Raw genomic sequence first — 26825 nt, forward strand, 5'->3', positions numbered from 1 at the left:
CAGCTCCTGGGCCAGGCCCCTCTGTGTGACACACAAGGTCCTCTCTGAGGAGGCACAAATACAGGGGTGTTGTTGACTGAGATATTAGGAAACATTAAGTAGGCTGAGCTGTAATCTTCTTACAGCTGTGTTTTTAAACGGAATTACATTTTTTAATAAAGTGAACCCTCAATTTCCAGTATTTTTTTGTCAGCAACAGCACTTTGTGTGGTGATGTACAGCCAAGCCCTGGGCTGGAGGCACAGGACGCTGTGGGTGTGGGGAGGAGTGTGCAGAGCTCTGTCCTGGGGTACCAGCTCGGGGTGTGCAGAGCTGCTCTGGGCGGGTTGGCAGGAGCACATTTGGGATCCCTGCACTCCCTGTTGCATCCCAGAGATGTTCCTCAGTCCCCTGTGCTGCTCGTGCTGCTGTTTGGTCCCATGGGATGGGTTTGTGGGATCCCTGCACTCCGTGTTGCATCCCAGAGACATTCCTCAGTCCCCTGTGCTGCTCCTGCTGCTGTTTGATCCCATGGGATGGGTTTGATGCCCCGGGATGGGGCTCTGGTGTGTTCAGGGCTATTGAGCTTGGCAACTTCTGTTGCCCTTTGACCCTGGGCTTTCTTAAATCCGTGGGATTATAGGGGGCATATCCTTCAAGGGTAATAACTTCTTAATATTATTAAGTAGCTGTTGCTGAGCTGTTCAGAGCAGGTGGACAGAGCAGTTTGTGCTGCAGTGTCTGTGTTGGTTGTCTCCCCTGGAATAGGGCCCCACAGGCTCCTGGAATAAAATTAAACAGTTTCAATCGAGAAATATTTCAGGAGTGAGCAATTAATGTGGATCTACACCCTTGGTTTCTCTGGAGAGCTTATAGCAAGCTTCTAGTACCTGAAGGGGCTCCAAGAGAGCTGGAGAGGGACTGGGGACAAGGGATGGAGGGACAGGACACAGGGAATGGCTTCCCACTGCCAGAAGGCAGGGTGAGATGGGAGATTGGGAAGGAATCCTTCCCTGTGAGGGTGGGGAGGCCCTGGCCCAGGTTTCCCAGAGAAGCTGTGGCTGCCCCTGGATCCCTGGAAGTGTCCAAGACCAGGTTGGACAGGGCTTGGAGCAACCTGGGCTAGTGGGAGGTGTCCCTGCCCATGGCAGGGGGTGGCACTTGGATGGGCTTTAAGATCCCTCCCAACCCAAACCAGTCTGTGAATCCATGAGAAGGGAATGGGTGAGTAAAATACCAGTGCCAAGAAAATAAAGACAGGCAGTGGGTGGGGGTGTGGGAACAAAAGGGGTTTGGTGACTTACCATGGAGAGTCAAGTGGTGAGAGGATTGGGGGAACAGGTGAGCATTCCTGGTTGGAATGTGGAAGTGAAAACCACAGGCAAGCCCAGGGAAGATAATCGTGGATTGTTGAAGATGAGATCTGTTCCGTTGTCTGAACTGTGTAAATGTTGGGTGGCGGATTTGGATGGGAGGCATTTGGAATTTTTTCCATTCCATGTGCAATCCAAGTGAGTTTGGAAAGGGGGAGGACACTTCACATACCACTGGAAGCAGGTGAGTTACTCACCCTTGAACTGGCAGGCTGGGATGGAAGTGCCACAGGACCCCAGAGAAGCAGGGCAGGTTTGAGGGATTTTTTCCTTTTTGAGCTGCCAAGGGAAAGCCTCAGGAGCTGAGGAGTGAAGGGGGAGCATCCCAGGGTGGAGTGGGTTGGGCAGTGCAAGGATTCTCCTTGTCCAAGTGCAGCCTCCACCTTTGATGCACCTTTGGTGACAGTGAGAGCAGGGAATGTGTCCTGTGAGTGGTGTAATTCCCAAGTATTCCTTGGCAGGTCAGCAGGGCTGGGGAGCCAGCAGTGCCCATTCATCCCCCACTCGCTGTGTGTCTTTGGACTTAGTTAAATCCACTTCCAGAACAGCTAAACTGTTTGGGAAAAAGATTAAAGGAGACAGCTTGACTAATTGAAAATGAGGGAAATCCTGGATTCTCTTGGTTCTAAAGGATGTAAATTGACTGTGAGCACTGGGTGTGCTTTATGCTGTGTTATGCTTTTCTCCGAGCTAAATCATTCTTTCTCTCCTCGTGTATATCTACAGATAAAGGAGATTAACTTGCCATAATCTTAACTACTGTTTTAATGAGGGAAAAGTAAATTTTGTTCCTGTTTGTTCCCGGAGTCCTCAGAGAGCAAAACTTGAGAAATTACGTGTAGGTAATAATTTTTTAAGGGCAAACCACAAGCCAGAGTTTTCAGAAATTAAGTACCTGCCATTGCTTCTGCCATGGGCTGCGTGCAATAAATGGAATTGGTTAGTCCAAAAGTAGCTGGGCTGAAAGGAAAAGGAGGAGTGAGGGATGGAAGGAGTGCTGGAGTGGTTGCCCACTGCCTGGTGTTTGAGGTGGGAGTTCAGAAGGCGTTTCCAAAACGCTGAATTCTGAAGTGCTGTTCCATCTGTTGCTGTGCAAGGTAACAGTCCAGTAAAAAAAAAAAAGAAAAAGGGAATTTGGAATCTTTTAGGAAGCACTTCTGTAGAGAAGCATTCGACAGTACTAAATTAAAATACACATTTCTGTGTCTCTTTTCTGTTTGTGGTTTGCACAACAGTTGGTTATTCTCAAATACGCTTCCTCAGACGAGTTCTCCTTCTCCTCCTGCTTCCAAGCCCTTTCATTTTGTTTCTGCAATGAAGATGTAACAATTTATGACATCACATTAATATCCATGGCAACAGCCTGCAAAGTGAACAACATATTACATTTGCATTGCAGAGCCAGCAGCGAGGGAGACGGCTCCTGGTGAAATATGGATCCGGGAGAGGGCTCCAGCAGGGAACACGGCTCACATGCCTGGGAAGGGGGGGTTTTTTTGTAGACCTGCAGTCTCAGGTTTTGTAAAACTGATCTTCAAAAGGAGTCCCAAGGACAGAGGAGTCTGAAATTGCCTCACTTGTTTGGTTGGATGGGAAGTTGTTATTTCTTCTGGGCTGCTCATCCCGGGGGAATCCTGCTCGCTCGGGTCTTCCGTGTGCAGGAACTATCCCAGGAGTGATCTTTATAGAGCAGGACTGGCTTTAAATTAATAATTGCTGTAGATATTATTATAAGAACAAAGTGCCTGTTTGATGGTCTCGGGTAGCCTGTAAAATCTTGATGCTTGGCTTGTTACTGTGCAGAATTCCAAACACTCCTGCATTTCCAAAATGCCTCTCCAGCCTTCAGTCATTTGTTTCTCCCATCCCCAATGCCATGTTTTGTCATCTTCATTTCCCCCCCCCATAATACCTTCTGTTTAGAAATAAGAACAAATAAATACGTTCTTATAAATAAGAATATGCTGATTAAAAACCAGATTTTCTGTCCAGGTCTGAAAGAGCACCTGGAGGGGTTGTTGTTCAGTGGGGGGGCCTGGGGACAGAACTGCGTGTCCCTGCTGTGGCCACTCCTACAACAGCCCTGGGAGTGCTCAGGGGAGTTTCTGGGAAGGAGAGGGACACTGGGCACGTCTGCATTGATTAATTTGAGAGTTTTCTGGTGTTTTCTGTGCTGAAGGTGCCAGCAGAGCAGGGGGGGGGAACAGGGAGTGTTAGGAAAACCCCCTTGGTGTAGCCCAGTCACTGCAACAGCCTGAAGTGGGAACAGGAAAACTCGGGAATTTTAAAAATATTGGGAAAGACCAAATGTTAGAAACGTTGTTAATTAAAAATCAAAGATGCCTGGAAGTATATAAGTCTCTGTTCAGCCGATGGAAGTAACAGAGATGAGGGTTTGCAGGGATCCTGCTGAGCCTTTCCCAGGGGATCACAGGTTTGATCCTGGACGCTTTCACTGGATTATTTTTCAAGGAAGTTACTCTGCTTTTAAAGCTGTTTCATATGGAGGTTTTATTTTAAAAGCAGCACTTAAACTGTCTCTCCTCCAAACCTGCTCTCTTCTAATATGTTTATTATTGAGTGTGGTCAGGTTTTTTTTTTTTCCCAGAAGTTTTATTTTTAGCCTGTGTGATCTCGGATCCTTTTCTTAATGGGAAAAGCAGGCCCTGTGTGCAGAGCCCGGGGCCTGGGCCCAGCCAGCTCCCTCTGCTGGCTCCTCTCACAGGACAAAAATAGCCTGAAAAACCTGCCTGACATTCTGCTGCCTCAGTCTCAGAGCCTTCCTTGGCACAACTCGGCACAGAAGCTCTTATTTCACTTTTAATTCGGATTAACCAGTGGCAAACCCCAGTAAACATTTGCTTACAGGAGGGCCCAAAGTATTTTGGCTTCGTGGGGAGCACTAAAATCCAGTCAGGAGCAAAGAGAATGGCAAAAATATGGTTGTCTTGTCTCTGAAGTCTTTTCTGCCCTTTTATTCTGTGCCTGTGGTTTGGGAAATCTGCTGCCCTTCCAAAGAGGAAATAGTTTGCACTGGCACATCTTGAAAAAGAATCATCATTCATGCTGTTCTTAATACCTCAATTTAAGATGCATTTCCAGGTGTTGGTTTTCTTTTTTTCCCAAATATTCTTGCAAAACTCAGAGTCTTTAAACTCGCCTTTTCTTTCCAAAAGAATTTTTCAAAGTATTTAATTTACAAGCATCGAGTGCGACCAGAACCATTTTTTGCCCTGCTGTTGTTCAGCAATACTGAAGTCTCACTTGTGTTTATGAATATATCTCAACATTATGAGCTGAAACTTATTATATAATTTATAAAAATTACAAGCTGTGAGTCATGTCTGGAAAGACCTACAAGGATCATGGCAAGGTTTGGGTTGGAAGGGATCTTTGCTGCTCCCAAAACCAGCCAGCAATATTAAATTTCGGTTTGCCCGTTGCTAACTCGTACTTTGTATTTTTGGTGATTGGTGGGTGGGGTTTGAGGTTTTTTGGGCCCTTCTGCTTCAGCAGGTTTTTAAGAAAACAAATGGCAAAGTCAATTTTGTCGTTCGCTGCCGTGTAAAAAAATATTGTAGTGAATTCCAGTGGGGAGGTGGGAAAACAAGCAGTAAAAAAATAAGCTTTAAGATGTTATTTTGAAGTGATGTATAAGATAAAAAAGAATGTTTGCTCACCTCTTCTTCTAGTTTCAAGCAGTAATATGAAGAGGACTTATCTAATATGTTCCATGTATGGTGGAATTAGTGTTGTAGTTCACACTTAGAACCTTCAGCTGGTGTGTGTGTGTGGCACATGATGTGTGTTTAAAACCAGAGGCCAATATAAAAACATTTCCTGTGTCCTTTAGTTCAGTCAAAATTTTGTTTTCTCGCAATACATCATTTCAAGTAAGTTAAGGAAAAGAAGATTTTCTGCCGAGAATTGTTATTTCTGTAACCATTAGGTTGAAAAAGAAATAAATAAAGGGCAGGAAGGAAAGAGGAGTGTGGGGGCTGTAAGGGTGACACAGGTCCAAAAGCAAGTGTGAACTGAGGGAAAACAAGCACAATTCTTAATTTTTATGCAGAAGAATAAACACAAATTTTAAGTAATGGAAACCCAAATATTTCCTTGGTTGGATAAGCACAGAGCTGAGATGGAAATATCAGAGGATTCTGTTCTCCTGGGAAGAGCCCAGCTGGGTGGAAGTGGGGTCGTGGGGAGACTGGGCAGCGTTACACCCGGAATTTCTCCATAAATCTCTTTGGATACGCTGGAGATCTTGTGTTTCCTCCTGTTGTGATCTTCCCATGTCCATGCAAACCTGTGGCAGCTGCTGGAAAGCAGCAGCTCATCCTGCCAGGGGCTGGCTTTGTGCAGGAGCTGATGCCCAGCTTAGCTGTGCCCTCCCTGGGAGGAGGGAGCTGAGGGGCAGGGGGAGGCTCCAGTGTTGGCACTCCAGGCACAGCTCAGGAATGGCATTTCCATGTCCCTCAGGAATCGTGTTTCCATGTCCCTGGGTCACACCATGAGTGCCCTGAGCCAGGGGAAGTCCTGGAATTGCTCTGGAAGATGCCGGGGAGGGGCGTCCCTGCAGATGTTGGGATCAGGGGGCTGGCTCAGGAGGAGCAGCCAGCTGGGGGGTGGGAATAGGGATGCTTCCCAGGGCCTGGGCTGGCTGGGAGTGCAGTCTGAAAGGGAATTGTCTGACTGCACAGTGGTTTGTAAGGCAAACCTGTGCTGAAGAGGAGGGAAGGAGCATCCTGGTACCGCTCTCCGAAGGGATCTGTGTTCCAGCAGTGACGTCCTGCGTGCCTTGTGAGTGAGGGAAGGCTTTGGGTTCCTGCACTTTCCAAGTATGGATTAATATGGATGCATTTTTCCTCGGAACAAGCCTGGTGTCACTCCAGGGATGGCTGGATTGCTCTGATTTCTCCACAGGGACTCCCTGCCCTCACACATTCCGTTACCTCCAGCAGAGCTCTGGGCTGTGGGGATGGGCAAACACAGTCCTGGAGCCACCGGTGACAAACAACAGTTGAGATTAGAGAGGAAAAATAAAAGTCCTTGTCCTCCTTCTCCTCATGCTGTGGGTGCAGAGGGAAAGGTCTCCCTGCTGCAGACACACTGCAGGAGTTTGGTTTTCTTGGAGCCCACAAAAGGCAGAAGTGGGGGATGGAGATGATGTGTGGAATGAGGGCCATGCTGGTTGTAAGGCCTGGGTGTAAGGCCCTGGTGGTCGCTGAAAATGGGAGAAAATAAAGAGAACTTGGAGATTTGGAAGGGGAAAGAAGAGAGTGAGTCAAGTTTGGAGAGTACAGAGCATAGTAATGCTTTTACAAATTTTTAGTTTCCTTTGAATTTTTTTGGGGGTTGCTTTTTTGTTCTTCTGAGGATAAAAAAAAAAGAAAGAGAAGAAGAGGGAAACGAGAAGGAACAGAAAATGAAAAGTTCACAGATGTGTGAGGAAATTCTAGAAACTCCCAGGAGTAAAGTTAAGCAAATGCTTCTTTCCTCGTGGCATCCTTAGCCCAGAACACTTCAGGAGAAGATGGTGAGAGTCTCCCCAGAAACATTTAGTCTGTTTTCACTATGGTCAGGTTATGCTTTTCATCTCTAGGAAACACCTCTGCAAAGAAATACAGAGTGGCTTGGAAATAAAAGTGCTCAGCACAAACACATGGTGGGACAAATGGAACGGTGTAAATCAGGGATTGGGGGGATTCCCTGGCACGGGAGAGCTTCCCACTGCAAACAACTTCCCACTTGGCTTCTGGAATCTGTGTGAAACACGGAAAACTGAGCCTTGTTTCTGTTCGTTCTGCTCATCCCTGGGACGGGGCTGGTGACTGTGGGAAGCGCTGGGAGCAGAAACCACCCGGCAGATCCGTGGTTTGGTTTGGAATCTCTCCTGTCTCCAGCAGTGGCTCAGCCCTGCGCTCCTACACAGAGAGCAGGCCTGAGCTGCAGTTCCACAGACACGCTCCTCCTGATTTCACAGGTAATCATTTGGGTTAACCGAGATGCTGAGAGAACACCCCTGTGAGGGGTCTGGTTGTGGATCCACGGTGGGAAGGCGGGAGAGGGAGGAGAGGAATGCGAGAGCATGGGACAGGCAGAGGATGCAACACTGAATGTGTATTTTATAAAAAACAACTTTGTACCTCCTGGGAGAGAGGGAGCGATAAAAGTGATACTTTAAGTAGTGCTAACACAGCCTAAGTGCACATAGTTACCTACCATCTGTTTTCCAATAAATAGCTATTATGCTAATTTCTGTTTCAATGCGCAACAATTAAAGCCTGGGAGTATTCCTGTGATATTCCACAGCTGTTGCCTTTGAAGGTTTTATTTATCCTTCTGAAGTGCAACAATTTTAGCTTCGTAGCCGACTCTGCTTGGAAGTGTTGGGTTTTACATGGAAAATGGCAGTGCACTGAAATGCAAACTGGGGTCGTGTCTGAGCAGCACCTTCAGCCATGTCCCTGCTGATATTCCATATTCCCATCCCCTGGAAGGGGAGCTGCTGGGGATACCTTGGCAGGACCCGGACTGGAAACATTCTGTGCCCCTGTACAGTGCATATTCCCTCATGAGCTCTGCTGGCAAACAGATGAGCACAAATGGGTCGTTCTGGGGAGCATTTCTGCTGTGTTGGTTATTTTGGTTTGGGGAGAGAGCCGAGATGGATCCTCAGGCCCGGCCGAGTGAGCAGCACGATTTCCCTACAATCATAACCAGCATAAGGAAATTAGATCTCTAAGTGGGTTGAATCTGATTTAGTAATAAGTCAATTTAATCACTAATGACTCCAACGCAGATTTTACAAGGTGATCAATGGCAGGATAGCAATGATCGATCAATAGCGTTGCCTTTAATTGGATTTTTATGGGTATAATATAGTTTTTCAGAATTAATGTACCATTGCTTTGCGTTGTTACTCCTTTAACTCAATTCTTTTTTTTTTTTTAAGAAGAAGAAATGATGCTTCAAAACGCTGGTTGGCTTTTGAAATATCGTCTTTGAGGGCACCTTAATAAAAACCCAAAGGAAAAAATTAAATGCTTGCTTTTAGTGATCGAATTTCTGAGTTTGTCAGAGGGCTCTTTGGCCTCGTGTTTTTAAAAAGCCCCACATCCTTCACGTTTCTGTGGGAAGGAGGAGGCCAAACGTGACTCCTGAGGAGCTCCCTGTCCCCGGCAGTTTGCCCCAGTGATCCCCCCTGGCAGGAATCCCCCCTGGCAGGAATCCCCCTGGCCCACAGCTCCTGCTTTCATCTGTCAGCGCTTCTGCAGCGGGCGGCAAGAAATTGGTTTGGGGTCATTTTAATGGCTGAATAACTGCTCCTGTCCCAGAGTGGTTTTTTCATGTTTGCAGTGGCCGATGTGGTAACTGAGGGCAGTGTTCTGGATAATGGGTTTCATTAGCTCTGCTGCCTGAGGTAAAAAAGCAGTAGGTGGGAATAAAGCCTTGTTTTTGATGTCTAGACGTTCATTTCAGCTGTTGCTGCAATATGATACATTAAAAGGAAATATGTAGCATAGCTCTGAGGAAATATGTATTCTTTGAAACTAATTCTGCTTTTAAACTGCACAAGGCAGGGTGACCTGAATTATTAAAATGTGGGTGGCTGGATTTCTTAAAGGTATAACTATCTCTGCAGCCTCAACTTGCCTTCTCTCCTTCCTTCCTATATTTCTTTTAAGTAAAATATGTCAGTTTGGTCACTGAAGCAGAACGGAGATCTTATTATCTTTCCAGTATCTCTGCTGGGAGACCTAAAATTATTGAAGTATTTGCTTTGATATTTTGCTGCGACTTCTCTCCTTGAAATTTTTATAATGGTTCTTTTTTTTATTTTTTTTTTTTTGAGAACATGGCTGGCTTCATAAAAATCATTGGACACTTTGAAGGCCCTAATATCTCTGACTTGAAAATCAAAAAGACCCCAAGCCAACTGAGCTGCTCATTAATGTATGTTTAAATTATAAATTTCCAGTGTAAGTCTAAATTATTGTAGTTGCCTTTAATTCTTTCAACATCCGATCTCCAAGAATAAACTTAAAAATCAGCACAAACCTTGTATTTGCTTTCTGAACCTGTGAAAACAAAATCATGATAAACATCTAAAAACTTTACATGTGAAGGCTGTTGATTAATTCCCGTTCTGGGTGGAGACCAGCAGTGAGATTTAGCACCTTGGTTGTCATCTATTATGATATAAGTGTCAAATACATTTTTTTTCTTGGTTTGGATTTTCTGCTATTCTTGATTTTTTCCCGAGAATCCAGATTTTTAGAGACGATATTAACAGACTCATTGTTTATTTTGAGAGGTGATTTCTCTATAAAAATAACAGAGCACATACAGTAGTTACTCCTTTTGGTGAGGAATGTGGTGGTGAGGTTGCAGGACAGTGAGAAGGGGAGGGGCTGCTTGTTAAAATAAAGTAAATGCTACTCCCAGTTGCCATCCTGGACTGCTCCAGAGTGGACACAGGCGTAGACAGGTTAGTCAGCATGTCCAGATAAATATATATACACAGACAGAGCTGTAGGTGTGTATCTGTCTAACCCTGGAGCAGCTGAGGGTGTGACAGGTGACACGGCCCAGGCTCCAGGAGGTCACCCAGTGTGACACCCTGCTCAGGCCGGGATTGCTGCCAGCCAGGGATCAGCTCAGCCGTGGCTTTGTCTCCCCAGCTCCTGGGAGGTGTGACCCACAGTGTGTCCCATCTGCTCTGCTGCCTCTCCAAACTCCTGTCCCTGCTCCGGCTTCCGTGGAGGAAAACAGAGTTATGGCCTCTGTGATCCTTTCTCTTACTGAATGATTCAATCTTTACACGACCCTTCCCTCAGAAGTTCTCTTTTTTTGGAAGATCCTTTCACTGCTGGTGCACAGTGTCACGTTTGTTGTGTCTACAGAGAAATATCTCAACTGGAGGAACAGGAATACCCTCAGGACAGGATGGAGGTGCTTGGCATGTTTTGGAACCTGTGCAGCACCTTTTTACTGTTGGCTGTGCCTGAAAATGCTGTTGGGCAGCACAGGAAGGCTGAGGAGGGCTGGAGTTCAACCTGCTGAGTGTTAAAAGCATTACAAATTATTGTGTAGACAGACAGAGAGCAGCAGTTATTTCCTAGCCTTCAATCTGCTATGTGGGGTTTAAAATACTCTTCTGAAAATCTAAAATCCGGTTCCAATGCGTCAGGAACTTTGCAATTTACAGGGGTAATCTGATTTTTAGTGTTTTGCCAAGTTTTGTTACTGGTCACCACGTGCATCTTGAAGCTGAAACCTGCTCCAGTTATTTAAACACTTTTGGAGTCTGGATCAGGAAGCCAAAGAGCAGAGAGGAAGTGAAATGCTGCACTTCTAATTTTTCCTTCTCATTTTTATTGCATCAGACATATGTCCATGCTCTTAATTGTGAGAGGTACTTTTTTAGTAGGATAAAGAAGCATTAGAGGTAATTACAGTAAGTATAGTGCACTAATATATCTGGGAATTAAAGGCATTATGGTTATGGCAATGTCTTATGATATACTTAGAGTTAAATTTAATAGGGAAATAATTTTATTTTCACTTCATGTATAATTTAGGTGAATGTTGAATGATACCAAAGCCAGTTTGGAAAATTAGAATACTGAGGGATGATCCCAGTGCAGAGTTTCCCCTTTTCCCTGTCCCACAGCCCTGCAGCTCCTCAGCCAGTCTGATCTCATCGGCAGACATGACCCTCAGCCTTGGCCACCAGGGCTTCCACAGCAAGGTTAACGTGGCCTTTTTCCTGCTTTTCCTGGGATTTTGGCCCCATTCCTCAATGCTGCTGCTTGTGCTGAGTGTGGGACAGCCGTGAGTGCAGCTGTGCAGTTTCCATTCCCTCATCCCACCCCCTCCTGCTGGGATCTGTGGGGCTTTCACCTCCCACCACCCCCTGGTGTGGGGGGTATCCCAGAGGAGCTGTGCAGGGAAAAAGAGCACAGGGCATGTCCAGTACCAAAAGAATTTGGTATTAAAATTATTCCAGCTCTACAGAATAGTACATTTAAACGGGGTAAAGCAGCACGGTCTGATCTGAATTCTTCTGGACTGGCAAAATTATACTTGCAGGAAATAGTTCTGAGAGATGATGATGTTCTGTAACTGGGTCCTGTTGGGCTGCTGTGATCCCTGGGAGTGGGCAATGAGTTAGGATTGAGAACCCCAGAACTGGTGGGGGGACCTCTCCTGCAAAATCATGGAATTGGTGCTTGTCTCTCCCACTGGGCGGGAATTTCTTAATACTGGCAGGACAGCCTGGGATAGGGTGGAACTCAAGGAGAGCTCAGGGCTGTGTAAATAGGGAATTTCTTTTGACTTTCAAAGATTCTGTCAGCTTCATCATGCTCAAAATTTGGCATTTTTTATTTAAATATGGAATTTTCATAGAGCTGAACTCAGGTGTGATCTCTCTCATAATGTATATATGTGTGTGTATTACAGGCATGTAGACATATATAGATATATGTAACTTAAAAACTGCATATGGAGTCAGAGAATAAAGCTGGGTTGGAAAAGACCTCTGAGATCATCAAGGCCGACCCTTGATCCAACCCCGCTGTGGTTCCCAGCCCATGGCACTGATGCCACATCCAGTCTGTCCTTAAAAACCTCCAGGGATGGGGAATCCACCCCCTCCCTGGGCAGCCCATTCCAAGGGCTGAGCACCCTCTCCGGAAAGAATTTCTTCCTAATATCCAACCTAAACCTCCCCTGGCACAGCTGGAGATATAACTAAAACCTACGTAATTCCCAAATAAATAAAAGCATATATTATGTATACATACATATTATATGTATATATGTTCATATATTATACACACACACACACACACATATATATATATATATATATATAATAAAACCGTTGATGTATTTGGAATGGTGTAGTTTTGAAGTGCAATACTGTACCAGCCCGGCAGCTTCCCGGGCTTCAGTAGTTCGAAGCTTTGGAGAATTTAGACATCAATAGTTCTGACAGTGCAGGGGGGCTCGGAGTGTCTCAGGAACGCAGGTTTAACCCAAACCCGAGGCCATGGGAGGTTGTGCGCAGTAAACAGCAGTGGCCCATTACAGCCTCGGTGTCAGGGAGGGTTTCGAGCGGTCCGTGCTCTCAAAGGAAGGGTTTTTGGCTCCCGCGTGTGCCCCGAGGCACGAGCGTGTCTTTCCATTCCTCTGGGGCAGTCCTGTGCCGTTCGATAAGGTGATTTAGGGACTAAAACCCGCCTTTTCCATTCTGTACGCGGAGGGAGACTCTGTTACCGACATTAGCATATCACAACCCTGCACACGCAAAATGTGCCTGCTCTTGTTTGAGGCTCGGCGAGTGCCAGGTCCTGGGGAAGCAGCGAGCAGCGCTGGGCTCCGGCCTTTGAACACTGGCAATATTAGTATTTTCCAGGCAGCGCCGACTCCTTGGAAGCTCGACTTTAAACGTGGCTGTCGAGTAAACTCTCCTTAGATAATCATCTCTGCACGACAGACGTGCTGCTGGAAGGTCTCCTCCTGCGGATCGGCCGGGGAGGGGTGTTAAGTACTCAGCGCTTGACACGCACTAGAGTTTTATGTTTGCATTTCTAAAGATGTGCCGACTATTCCTGTAGAGTTGAAACGACAGAGCTCAGACAATTAGCAAATTCTTACTCCTTGACGAAGTTATTTAATCATCTGTTTTCACTCTGCGTCTTGTGGCTGAATGAGATTTGGAATCTGGTACAGGCATACCAGAAATAGCTCAACGCTTGGTACTTTTAGCAGCCAAATCCATGAGTAACGACAGCAGATATCTCTGAGGTTTGTGTATCCTTCAGGTGACTAGTTCATTCCTCTATGAGAGATAATTAGATTTTCTTTTTTTTTTTTAATAGATTTTTTTGTTTTAACTCTAAAATAAAATCCCTGCGGTTTGGTACCGAGTGCAGTTTTTATTTTGGCACAAAATCTGCGATAGTTTAAGTCAGTACAGTCGAGGAATTTCACTTGAGTGCGACAGTGAGAGGTTCAGGGGAGTTGTTTAATGTTGTTTAAGTTATGCAAATTGATTTCACACCTTTAATGATTCACTTTGTTTCATGATTGTCTGCATCTGTGGTTAAGTTTTAAAGGAGCTCTGAGCAGCGGTGGCAAAGAATGATCACGAATTCCTCACCCCTGTACTTGAATATTGAATGCTACAAACAAATGGCTTTGCTTTTATGCTTTTGTGTTGTGGTTTTGTTTTTTTCTTAATTCAAAGTCCATGTCTGCAGCAAGTAAAGATTAAAGCTACTCGGGCAGTGTAGGGTAATAGTTGAAACAGTTTAATGAAATAAACTACTGTTGAAAATTAAAGCTGTTGGATAAACGTTTGCATTTCCCTGTTCTGAGCATGTTGACGTTTTATGTTTTTGCAGTGGTGGAAGAAGGATTCTGGGAGAATGGACTTTCCTATGAGTGTAGGACCCTGCTCTTCAAAGCAATTCATAATCTTCTGGAAAGGTAAGAAAAGCTCTAATGCTCTCAGATATTTCATGTTGATACTTAAAATAATGCAGGGATACCCACAGAGCATTTATGTTACATTGGTCTCAAACCACACTTTTTTAGATGTAGAACTTTAGAACAAGAGAACAGGGTAGAGGTGGATCTCATGAATCGTTAACTTTGGCAATTTATTATTAAATGCTGTGCCAACTAATTAAACACTCATACAAAGAATAATGTTGATATATATTTCTGCACAGATTTTTACTGGGGAGCTGTTTCAAAAGCAAAATAGAAAAGTTTTCACCTTCCTGAGGTGCTTACAGAGAATAATTGTATCTGAACTTCAGCCCCTTTGAGGTTACATGTCTTGCTACGTATCTTAAAAGCTCTTAACTCTCCTTTTCCATTCATCCTAGTTACATGTATGTCACAATTTGATTAAATTTGTGCACAATATTCAGGGTGAAGCTTAACAGTTCCTGGTTCTGAAAGGCCTAATGTATTCTTTTGTCTTGATTATATAGATATATATATATGAATGACTTGACTGCAAAGTTATTCTGTGATTAGTTATTACACTTATGGCTTTTTCTTCTTAATCCAGCTATCAACTCTTAAGCTTACTGAAGATTATCTTGTTATTAGGCCTGTAGTGCATGACGTTGCATCTTGGACTGTAGAGTTTTATTCTTCCTGTTTCTGCAGTTCTTCAGGCCATCAGGACCTTCCTATATTATGTCTTAGTTCTTAGGAATTTGGATATCTCCTCAGAATTAAATTGCATTAGACTAGTCCCACTTTTTCTGAAGTTCTAATAATAATACTAAAATATAATGCACCTCTGTGTTGCAAAATACAACACACCTCGGTGTCACGGCAGTTTTGCAGGAGGCAGCACTGGCTGTTTTTTCTTTCAGAAAATAAGCAAATGCCTTGATCTTGTCTCGTTCTGTGCCCTGTTTGCTTTGCTGTAGGTTTGTTAGTGATGAGGTTTGTATGATGTTCCCATGAGCAGGGTGACTGTCCCCTCAGGGTGTCCCCTGTGTGTCTGACAGCAGGGCGAGTCTGAGGGGCCATGTCCACAGGTACAAGGATTAGGTGCTATATTTCCTATTTTTCTATCCCACCAGTCTCTTTAGGGGATTTTTGTAAAAGGTGTAGAGCCCTTAGAGCGAATAAAAGTATAAACATTAAATTCCAAGTCTAGAATGTTCACTAGTTCTTTTATAGCTTTGCAGTATAAATGGGAAAATTGATTTGATGTGTGTTTATTAATGTATAGCACCCAGTTAGGTGTACTCCCAGTGGCTGTTTTTATTCTTTGGACCTCCTGTGAATTAAGTTTTTGATTGTTTTATTTTAAATAACCTCACTGAAATCAGCTGGCAGAGGCAGCAGAATTGTTCTGTTTTTCTCAGCATCAGCTGGTAACTCACCTCAGGTGTTTGCTGAGAGCCTCAGCTCGTGTCCTGATAACCTCATGTGATCCCTGTCACACTGAGCTGATACAATTCATGTCATGATACCTGAGATGATTCATGTCACGATAAGTGGATTTTTACCACAATAAACTGGTGCCACAGTCCCAGCCCCCTTGGACGTGAGCGTCCCACTGCCCTCCTGAGGACATTTTTTACAGTATCATGGCTGAACTTACCTCAGGTTATTCACTTTTTGTCTCTTGTTTGTTTGTTTGCTTGTTATACCAAATCTGAAGTTAACATTGGAGTTATTATTTAAAATAATAGCAATATGTGTGCGGGCTTTACCAAAAAGCAAATAAACGCTTTAAAGACCCATCCTCTCCTGTGTTTTTAGGAAAAGCTCGATTAGTAAAGCAGAAGGCTGGAATTCAATTTTGAGGCAGTAACAGGGCTGAGGTTTTGGGGGGGTTTGGGGTTGTTTTGGGGGGGTTTGGGGTTGTTTTGGGTTCTCGAGGGCTGTGGCAGGGAGGAAATGGCGGGAGGAGAAGCCGTGAGGGGGGAGCTGCCCCTCATGAAGGAGCCGTGAGGGACCTGAGGGGAACATGCGGGGCAGGGAGGGAGGAGAAGCTTCTGCTTTAACTTAACCCTGGGAAATGTGAGAAAAAGGACATTTGCACAGCTGTTTGTGTTATTTTTTCCCCCCCTCAGTACCCACGTTTGTGATCAGGTTGTGTTAACTGGCAATATGGAAAACGTTAAAAGAGCTGAACGAACAGTACTCAAAATATTTCGGTGCTGTTTCATAATAATTAGTGTGCCCTTGTCGGGTCGTTTGTTTGTTTGTTTTTCATGGAAAAACCAGAAATACAAGAGGTCAGGCCCCAGTGAAGTGCTGGGACAGCTGCAGTGCTGCAGGAGGAGCGTTTCATCTCCCTGTTTCACATCATTAAATAGCTGCTTTCCATGACCTGGTTTTTGGGTGTTGGGTTGTTTTTTTTTTTTTTTTACACAAGTCCATTGTTGCAGCTGACTGTGAAAGGATAGTTACCTTTAGTGCTTAGGCAGCAAAAATAACCTGGTGCTGTCATTACCTGCTCGCCTGGCCGAATCCCAGAGCCGTGCTGCTGCAGTCAGGGCTCCCGTTTTATATGGGATTATTCCTTAAATAACCCCTGATTTAGTTCAGCGTGGAGGGTTGACTGATTTTTAAGGCCAAATCTACCCATGAAGACTTTTTTTCCTAGGAAAGCAGCATTAATTTGAGGCAGTTAAACCTGCTGTGGTGAGACACAGTGATGTGGCCGTGGAAGTGAGTGTGTGAGGGGGGAGAGTTTATTACAGTTTTTGCTACTACAGATTATTTTCTTTAGGGATCTGGTGTAAACTTCACAGGCTTCCTTTTGTTTGTATAAAACACGCTGGCACTGACAGACTCTCTGATAGCAAATATTTCCTAGGGAAACAGTTACTGAAGCTCTTTTTTCTTTTTTTTTACTCTCTACCAACGTCTCTCTGCTGGCTCAGCTTTCATATTCAGTTTAAGATATTGGTATATTCGGCTAAACTGGATTCTTTTTGCTTTAATTGAGAACGTGCTGTTAGAATTTTCTTCAGTTTTAGCTTTGGAAAACCCTGCCAAGTTTATACAGAAGAATCAGGAGAATATTGGTATCTACATTGTCAGTCATCCATTTCCTCTCTGTGTCTTCTAGGTGTGCTTTTGAAGTACATATCACACAAGTTTTTCTAAAGCTTGAAGAAAGTACTTTCCCAGAACGTTTCATGGGATTTTGGATTTTTTTTTTTCCTTTGTTTTGGCCAATCTCTAGCAACTGCTATAGGAACAAACTATTGGAAAGCTTTGAAAAGTGGAAAAATACAGTTCTTTCTTTTAAACAAAAAAAAAAATACTGAATAGATGTGAAATGTGTGGGTAAAGCTTGTATATTGCTTGTCTATTAACCAGTAGCAACAAACAACCGGTTTTTCAGAATTTTTGAAGCATATTATTTAATACCTGACTGAAAAATATTCCTTAGTAATGAATTCCTGGATGTGATCCCTCGGGCACCACGTTCCACTGCATGTTTAATGTGTGGAGCACACTAAGTCCTGGCATATTGCTGACATGATTCATCTGCACAGGTGGACTTAAGAAAGGCATCAGGCACTTCCTAACTTGCCAATTTAAATTGGTTATTGATCACTTCAAATCCTCTCTGTTGGGTATTTTTTTAGAGCCACAGGATATGTAGTTTCTGTAAAGAAGGTGTGAAGTTTTAAAGGGATCACAGAAAATGGTGACTTATCAGTCTGATTCGGTGATGTGGGAGTGTATTTGTTGGAGGGAGGTTTTTTGACAGAGGGAACAGTAATTATGGAAGTTTCAGCACCTGAAATCGTGCTGTGGATCCTGTGAAGGAAAAATGGTTCATTGTTAATATTTGCTTAATGCAATTTCCTGTCATTCCTATACTGTATTACACCACTGACATGCCAGAAATACAGGAGTGCATGTTCTTTATCGTGGAGTCTGAGAGGAATAGAAAAGAATCAGTACTAATGAATGGCCTTTGTTCAGGAAGAGGAGTGTGAAAAATAGGATGATGGATCATTCAGCAGAAAAAGCTGCACTGAGCAGGAAAGATGGTGGCAGAGATGAGGGGAGAATCCAGATGTGAAGTTCAGCATCATGAGATGGGACAGGGATTCTCTGTGGCTTCTGTGGGAAAACAGAAAGTGGCAAAGTTCCATGAAACCCCCAAAATACCAAGTTGATTTTGATATGATGGAAATTCAGTTGCCTAATCCCTTAGATTCACTGCCTTCAGAGACTGCTTTTAATGACACCTCAAAATGTAACCAGTAATTGCTGCTGTAATTGTTTTCTAGATGCCTGATGGATAAAAACTTCGTAAGAATTGGAAAATGGTTCATCAGACCCTATGACAAGGATGAGAAGCCTGTTAACAAAAGGTAAGGAGATCTCTGTGTCAGGTCCTGCTCATGTCAGTGTTTTATCTTGCATGATGGTAATTTGATGCTGCATTTTGGTGGTAGCTTTTCCACTTCTTTTACTGTGTAACAAGTAAAATCACAGACACTGTGTGTTCCCATCAGTCATACATGGAAAGCAATTAAGTGGGTTTTCAGCCCTTGTTATGATAATTTAAGATGCGAGGGCGAGGTTGGTATTTATCCATTAACTCCACAGAAATGTCACATTTATTAATATCTTTTGAGCAGCATCTGCCTGTTTCTCTCATTATACAACAGAACTGCAGGTAGTTGTAACAAATTATTTGAATTTCTGGGCACTAAACCCCAACCTGGCATTTTAAGCCGTGAAATAAGCAGTCTGTAGATTTACTGATTTATTTCCTTTAGAGATGCCAGCCTTGATACACAGCTTCCAGTGCTCAGGCAGCTGCCAAATCAGACCTATAGGGGCGATTAATGCCCTTCTCCCAGAGGCACAGAGCCATGGAACAGGGATATGTGGCTCCACGCTCGCTGCCGTTTCCTCTCCCAGCTCTAAAGGTTACAATGTTCTCAGATCTTCTGGTACTTGCATTTATAGTCATCCGCTAAACAAGTTCTGTCAAAAATAATCTGAGTTAAGCTGAAACACAGATTTTCTAACGGGAATCATTTTGACAGAACTGGGTTAGGAAGTGACTAAACAGGCAGCTCTGCTGGGAGATTTGAAGGTAATGAGCAGTGGAGATGAAGTGGGGTGGCAACTTCTTCATCCAGCCTGGCTGCAGTCACAGCAATGTGTCTGGTGGCAGTGTAGGTACTGGGGGAAATCATTCTGCACATCACACGTGCCTTTCCCTCTGCTCTGTTTAACTACAGAAATGTTACAGTGCAGTGCTACAATCCGTTGGCTCCGTTCTGTAACAGATCTTGTGTAAACCAGGTGCTTAGAGGCAGCAGTTTTTGAGAGAATGCAGTAATTACACACCGATCTGCCTCCTTTCTCCAACCAGGAAGCGTTAACTTAGCAGGGGGTCGTCTCTTGTTTTGCTGTTTGCTGTGTGGCTGACGCTGTGTGTGTGTACCCTCTGATTTCACACTGATCTGATGGCAAGGAGCCATGGAAAGGTCCAGGTTTCTTTGTACCTTCCCCTGTCCTGGCTGTGCGTAACCACCTTCCTCCCTCGTGTTTTCCCTGCCGCTTTTCTGATCACACCAACATCGAGCTTAATTTTCTGGAACATTAATTCCCTCAAGTGACGTAAGAAGTGGTCACTTCCAGCCTCTGGAACGGGGAGGCAGTTCCTTTCAGCTAAAGCTGTTTGTTTTACCCACGTCACTGCAGCCTGAGCGCTCAGATTAAATGTACTTGTGAGTCTCCTCCTCTCTGTTCCTGCGGGGTATCAATTTAAGAAAGGAGGCACGTGATGCAGGAGATGATGTCTGTCCAAAACAGCAGCAGCACTGGTGTGGAGGGGATCGTGTCCTTAGAATTCTGGCAGATTAGGGAGGTCCTGTGTCTGATTTACGTGTGTGTGGCACCAAATTGCTCACCCAGGATCTGCAGGGCACGGTTGCATTTGTAAGTGGATGTTCAGTAGGCACAGAAATATATCTGGTCTGCAAGATGTTACAAAACCTGAGTTCGTGTTAAGCTCAGTCTGTATCTGAAACATTCCATGTATAAAACCGGCCTTGAGGATTTTAGGGTTGAAGGGCAGACTCTTGAAGAAAATAATGTTTGTTTGGTTTTTCTGTGGTTTTTTTTTTTTTCGTAAAGTCCTTGTCACTGTAGATCCTCTGGATATGCACCATTTCAGAAGCACTTATTCAGCAGTCATAGCTATGGCCTAATTTGAAATAGGCTGTGTGTTGTTTCAGGTTGTTAACTTTTCTGCTATAAATATATCATTGGAATTAACTGATCTTGCTGGAATATGGTAGCCCAGACTGCAAAAGTGGACAGTGGAGTCACCTGCAGGCAGCAGCAGCAAGTAGTGGGAGGCTTTGGGGACTAATCTGTCCAGACACCTTTTATTTAATCTTTTAAGCTTTCTTTCTCAGTACAGCACAAAAAGCTATCTTCAGACAAATTGATTCCTGCTAATTCCAGATAAATGCTTTGTGAAACTCTTGCTCTAAGCAGCCACTTGTTCCAGACAAAGCAAGCAGGAGCAGTGGCAGGAAGAAGGGGCCAGCTGAGAGTGTGTAGGTGCTTCAGCACTGTGGGTAATGCCTTCATAACCAAAAAAAGTGGTATTTAAGAAAAATATTATTCATAGTCGTGCTAATATATCAAACACTAGAAATAAGCTGCATGTGTGTCCAGTGGTCAGGCTGAGGGTGGGGGCAGGTAATGCCTGTTGAAAATGCCCTGAGTGTGGAAAAATATCCACATGGATATGTACCCCCTGGAATGGTGAAAAGCAGCAGGTTTGATTCTGGCAAAGAAACAGAACTATCAGAATGAAGAACTGTGCTTTTATACTTGAGGCAGAGTTAGTCCTCTCAAATCTCCAACATCCAGAGGCACTAACTTCATTTCAGGAACATACTGAGGAGTCTGGAATTGAGTGTCAGTGAACAGGGAAGGAGTTAAACCCCACAGGAGTGAATTCAGGGAGTGAATCCCCTCAGGGCCCGTGGGTTCTGTGAATGGCACTGGAGGGAGGGGCAGCAGGTCTGTGATGTCACAGTGAGGTCAGGGTGAAGTGGAGCGTGGCAGTGGCCCTGACCGACCTCTGAGATGGCAGAGCAGCCTCAGAAACCAGAGGGCCTGGCCTGCCTTCCCAGGATCTGTCTGCAGGATGAGCTTCCCTGCCCTGCCAGGAGCAGGGAGGGGACAGCACAGGGAGTTCCAGGCAGATCCCTCTCTGGTTGTGTTTTGTTTTCTGCACAGTGCAGACCAGACCCTTTGGGCAGGAAATGTAGTGCAGAACTTGTGGGTTTTCTTTCCCGACTATCTTTAATATCACGTGTCACTTCCTAAACAACTCTGCATGTTTTATGGTCTGTGCTACAGCAGTGTGTGTGTCTAAATAACTTCCACACTACTGAGGGGAAAATGGCAAACTTGATTATTTTTCTACAAAGGAAAAGCTTTAAGTTTGGAGTTCACAGAACTCATCTGATCCAAGGCATTGATAGTGCCTTCCACTGTGAGGTGAAACTTCTTCCTCACAGTCCATTCAGAATCCCTGTCCAAGTTTTGTACAGGGTTTGTTTGTTTTGGGAAGCACCACAATAAAATGTTAAAACATCTTCTTGAAAAAAAAATTATGATCACCTTATGTGAGAGTATTTGCTAATGACTGTGATTGTTTTCTTGGTGCGGAGGAAATTGTGGGGAAAATCAGTTTGGTTCAACAGAGTTCAATAGAGTTCAAACTCTATGAGCAACCTAAAATAATTTAAGCTGGTTTTAATTTAATTAAATGCAGAGAGCACCTGAAAAAATAACTGTTGCTTTTCATAGCTTGGATAATTTATGGGTCATCCCCTCTTCCAAAAGAAGAAGTTCCATCAGCTGTTCCAGGGGCAGTTGGGAACCAGTCCTGTTCAGAATCCCAGGGAGAGCTTTGCTCCTGGCACATGGCAGGGCACAGATAATTCCTTTTGGCAAACGGTGTGTAGGTGTTTCATTAAATGATGACATGGTGAAACAAGCTGAAGTGATCTGTTTGGTTTTTTATTAAGATTTGAATTCCTCAGCTGAGAAATGGTAACTGAGTGTGCACACAGAGTGTGGTGCAGCAAGGTTTTTATTTCCTCCACTTGGAGAAAAAGGAAGCCACGTAAATGATTTTGATTCTGCACATTTGTGTACTTCTATTTTGCCATGTCTAAAAAAAAAATCAATAATGTGGTCATATACATTGCTTGAAAATGGTGCATAGTGATGCTGTAGAAATAAATATTTACAGTGTTGCCAACAGCATTAAAAATGAGGAAAGACTGGGAAGGAAAATAATAAAAATCAATCTGACTTAATTTGAAATAATGTGGTCTTATTCTTGACTTGTCAAAATAAATGTGATGGAAATACTGAGTAATAAGAAATATTCTGTATTTTCCAATAATTCTTCCTACCCCTGTAAAAATAAGCTTTTCTATTTCAGTTTAAGAGGCTTAGTTCCCAGAGAAATATTTTCATATTTTTGAGGTTTAAGTTCTGAAATGTTCTGTTCATCTTTGCTGAGTTTCTTCTGAGGATTACTTATGGTTTCAGTAAAAGCAATACACCAAGCTGCTGTGTTACATCTGTGGTTGGTTGGTGTTATTTTAATTGGTAATCTTGTGTGTGCTAAAGCTGAATTAACTCTTACCTTCTCTGAAATCTTGGGTAGTGAACCCACTGGAACATGGTCTGTGGTCGTATTTTAGTAGAAGGAATAGCATTGAAATACAGATTATAAAATAAGGGTTTTTCATATGCATTTTCCAGCAAAAGCTGAAAATGTATCAAGGTGATATCAAAGTGCCCTTAATATCAGCATGCTTATGTTCAGTTATTTTAAAGTACTTTAATGTAATTTTATTCAAGTATATTAATCTTTTATCATTAATCAATATAATGTGGTTTTATGTTTTATAGAAAAACCAGCAAAACATTATTAACAACTATGGTTTACCTGAGGTTGCTGTTAAGGTGGTTTGGGAAAGGGCTATTCAAGCATTACCATTTTAATGTTTTATATATACTATTGTTATATATGCTGCTGGTAGTCTTGGATTATTTTGTTTGTGTCATATTCCAAGAATCTCAAATGTAAAAACCTTGGTGGAAAACGTTAGCAAAAAAAACTGTGCAGGAAAAAAAGCATTTTGGGCTGAAAATAGTAACGTTCCTGTGCTTTATCACCAAAGCAACTGTCTAGATAAGCTATAAATTAAGGGGTATTTGCTACTCAATTGTCTTTTTATTGTTTTTTGGGTTTTTTTATTTAGTAATGAAAGTAATAAAGCAGCATTTTGTCAGAGCTGGTGAGCCCTGTCAGGGAGCAGCCTGGCAGTGCCCCAGTTTGCAGTGCCCCTGCACAGCTGTGCTTTGGGGCACCAGGGGGGTTGGAGTGGGGTTTGTGCAGCCCCTCAGGAACGGGACCCTGATCCTGCAGCTCCCCCCGCCCCGGGCCCAGCCTTTATCTGCCTGGGAAAGGCATTCCAGAGGCAGGGCAAAGCCACCCCAGGCACTGATTCTTTGGATTCCTTGACCCTTGGCCATCGGGATAAAGTCCTGGGAACAACAGCAGGGCTCCTGCGTGGGGTGGGATGTCACTGGAGCCGTGCTCCTCTGGGCTGTGTCCCCAGTCAGCCGGTTCAGGAGGTGTGCAGTGTCTCATCCAGCTGTTTGCTGGGAGCATTACCCGGGCCAGGCAGCCCACATAAAGCCCAGGGGTGCTGGGGGGAGGTGCTGGGGGTCCTTCAGCCCATCAGAGGGGAGGTTTGGGTGATAGGAGTGAGTCAGGAATTGCTTCTCCCCCAGCGCTGCTACCAGAGGGTCTGTTCCTGCAGGGACCTCCTGGTGTGGGTGCAGCAATACCCCAGTGCTGTTGGTGTGAGTGGTGGGGGCATTTGCACTGCCTGTGTGTCCCTGACAGACCCCGGGACCCTCATTCCATGCAGGAATTCCCAGCGTGGGCAGGGTTGGCACTCACAGTGTGACCTGGCGGGGCAGTTTTGTCCCGGGGTGTTTGTAATCCCCGGGTGTTTGTGTCCCCTGGAGCCCCAACACAGGAGACAGGCACTGCTGACCAACACCCACCGCTGTCAAAGGAGTTCTTACCACAATCCTTATCCCCTCCCGTCCTGGGAAAGAACAACTCCCTCGTGCCCTCTGCCTCCTACAGTTCCCAGTGTTCCTGAGCTGGGCTGGAGCCAGTCTGACATCCAAGGTGCTCTCACAGGGCTTGCAGCAGTTGGATTTTGGTGAGCTGCCCGCTCCAAAACCTTTTTCCTTCTGAAAGACTTGGAAGCTGAACATGAGCCAGAGTGTGCCCAGGTGGCCAAGAAGGCCAATGGATCCTGGCCTGGATCAGGAACAGTGTGGCCAACAGGTCCAGGGAAGTGATTCTTCCCCTGTACTCAGCACTGGTGAGGCCACCCCTGGAGTGCTGTGTCCAGCTCTGGGCCCTCAGCTCAGGAAGGACATTGAGGGGCTGGAGCAGGGGCAGAGAAGAGCAACGAGGCTGGGGAAGGGACTGGAGCACAAGTGCTGTGAGGAGAGAATGAGGGAGCTGGGGCTGTTCAGCCTGGAGAAGAGGAGGCTCAGGGGAGACCTCATCGCTCTCTGCAACTCCCTGACAGGAGGGGGGAGCCGGGGGGGGTTGGTCTCTTCTCCCAGGCAACCATCAGCAAGACAAGAGGGCTGGGTCTGAAGCTGTGCCAGGGGAGGGTTAGTTTGGATATTGGGAAGAAATTCTTTGCAGAGAGGGTGCTCAGCCATTGGAATGGGCTGCCCAGGGAAGTGGTGGATTCTCCATCCCTGGAGGTGTTTAAGGACAGACTGGATGTGGCATCAGTGCCATGGGCTGGGAACAACAACGGGGTTGGATCAAGGGTTGGACTGGATGATCTCGGAGGTCCCTTCCAACCCAGCTGATTCTGTGATTCTGTGAATCCATCTCTTCTCAGTGTATGTTTATAAATACCATCCCCTCATAGGGTTCTGAGGAAGCCAGGATATACAGGATATGGGTGTTGGGATATGTGTTCCCTTGTGTTTCCTCTTTTACTCTTTGGGGGGATATAGTGGCATATGCTTTTGTGGATTCCAGTTTATAATGCAGAAGAGTTATCTCTAGAATATTGAAGTTAAAGATCTTCTTTACTGATTTAATTAATGTAAATGAACAAATAGATAAAGTTGATCTAGTCATCTGTAACTTCTGGATGTTGTAAAACCTTCTCTTGCAGTTACTATTTCTGGGCATCATTGTTTATCTTACACATATTTATATATATGAGGTTACTGAATTGTCTACATATATTCCAAATATTTACATTATTTCATGCAATTGAGAGATTATTTTTCACGCTTTTGTAACTTTTAAAAACCGTAGTTATTTAAATGATTGAAATATTTTGGACTAGGAGTGTACAAAAGGCAGGTAGTTCAAGAAAATCAGTTACCTATTTCTGTTTCCTTTATTTTTCATGCCTTATTTGTGTAGTTCAGAAGCGACTTGGTATCTTCATTAAGTGTTTTTGGATACACTTCTGTGTGGGATACTTGAACTTCAGTAATTCTATATGAAGCCTTGGCTTAATCAGGACTTGGTGACCAATTAGTGCAGTCCCACTAATGTTTAAGCTCCTTTTCTGGTTACACCCTCCCTGTTGGCACTGCATGGAAAGGATAAACTAAGTGCCCCTGATGTGCTGCTAATGAGATTTGTCAGGGCTCCCAGTTGCACTGTCTGCCAAACACAAGTGTTGTCACTTGCTGTATCAGTGATGGATTGACTGAAGGGCTTCTGCAGATATTTAGAGGGCCTTGGTTTTGAACACTGAAATCTGTCACAGCTCCAACTGTAGGTGCAGCTGCAGGAACCTCCCCACAGAACCCTGGGGTTCTGAAAGTCAGGCTGGGTTTGGTCCTTGGGCTGATTTAAAATCCCTGTAAGCAGCAGGTGCTCCTCGAAGTTCTGCAAAAACAGTGGCACTGCAGGATTTGTTTTCAGTCCAATTCAGAAGTAAATACACTTCCTCGTATTCATAAATAAAACCGGTGCCTAAAGCCAAAACATTCTTCAGTCTCACTCCAAAAATAGGAAAGAAAACTTCAGTTGAAAGCAATTCCATTGAATAATATCGACTGCATTGTTTTTTCTGACACTTTTACACCTCTTTAAAATAACTTGATCTTGAAATAAAGCTTTGTTTCAGAACAGAGTTATGGAGGTTATTTATTCTTGAACTCTGTTTTCTGAGAGTTACGTTCCCTTAAAAATTTTTGCTAACCCTTATTTTCTGAAGACTCGGACTTAAATGGTGACAGGGCAAGGGGGGGGTGGTTTTAAACTGAAAGAGAGTAGGTTTAGATGAGAGATTGGGAAGAAATTGTTCCCTGTGAGGGTGGGGAGGCCCTGGCACAGGTTGGGCAGAGAAGCTGTGGCTGCCCCTGGATCCCTGGAAGTGTCCAAGGCCAGGTTGGAGTAACCTGGGCTGGTGGGAGGTGTCCCTGCCCCTGGCAGGGGGTGGAACAAGTCGTTTAAAACACTGCCAAATCCTGTGATCTTTGTGCAGCACCACAGGAGCCCTTGGTGTTGTGCAACCAGGGCCCTTGTTTAAGAATTAATCACCAGACTTTGGGATATAAATGGACTGTTTTGTGACTGCTATAGCAAAAAATTATGGAAATGCTTATTTTTAAAAGGTAATTGTCTGGAACCATTTATAAAGCTGAAGAGAAAGCTGAATTAGTCTTGTGAATGCTTTTAGTGTCTTATTAACTTGTCAGATTCAGGATAATAAGGCAGTTTTAAAGTAGCTTGTCTTTGGTATAAATTTGCTGCTGGTTTAGAAGATAACAAACTTGAATGAGCACTCGATGTATCATATATAATCTAAATAAGGCCCT

General features: G+C 44.2%; 1 protein-coding gene across 1 annotated transcript in view; it reads left to right on the forward strand.

Moving 5' to 3' along the window:
- The window catches only part of MED13L (mediator complex subunit 13 like), a 174648-nt gene that overhangs the window by 70045 nt on the left and 77778 nt on the right, over positions 1–26825 (forward strand). Inside the window, exons 3-4 of the mRNA XM_027661474.1 lie at positions 13772–13856; positions 18161–18244. Coding sequence (XP_027517275.1) covers positions 13772–13856; positions 18161–18244 — 169 coding nt within the window. The remainder of the gene's footprint in view (positions 1–13771; positions 13857–18160; positions 18245–26825) is intronic.

The sequence above is a fragment of the Corapipo altera genome, unplaced genomic scaffold (assembly GCF_003945725.1).
Source record: "Corapipo altera isolate COAL_440 unplaced genomic scaffold, ASM394572v1 150, whole genome shotgun sequence".
Taxonomy (NCBI): Eukaryota; Metazoa; Chordata; class Aves; order Passeriformes; family Pipridae; genus Corapipo; species Corapipo altera.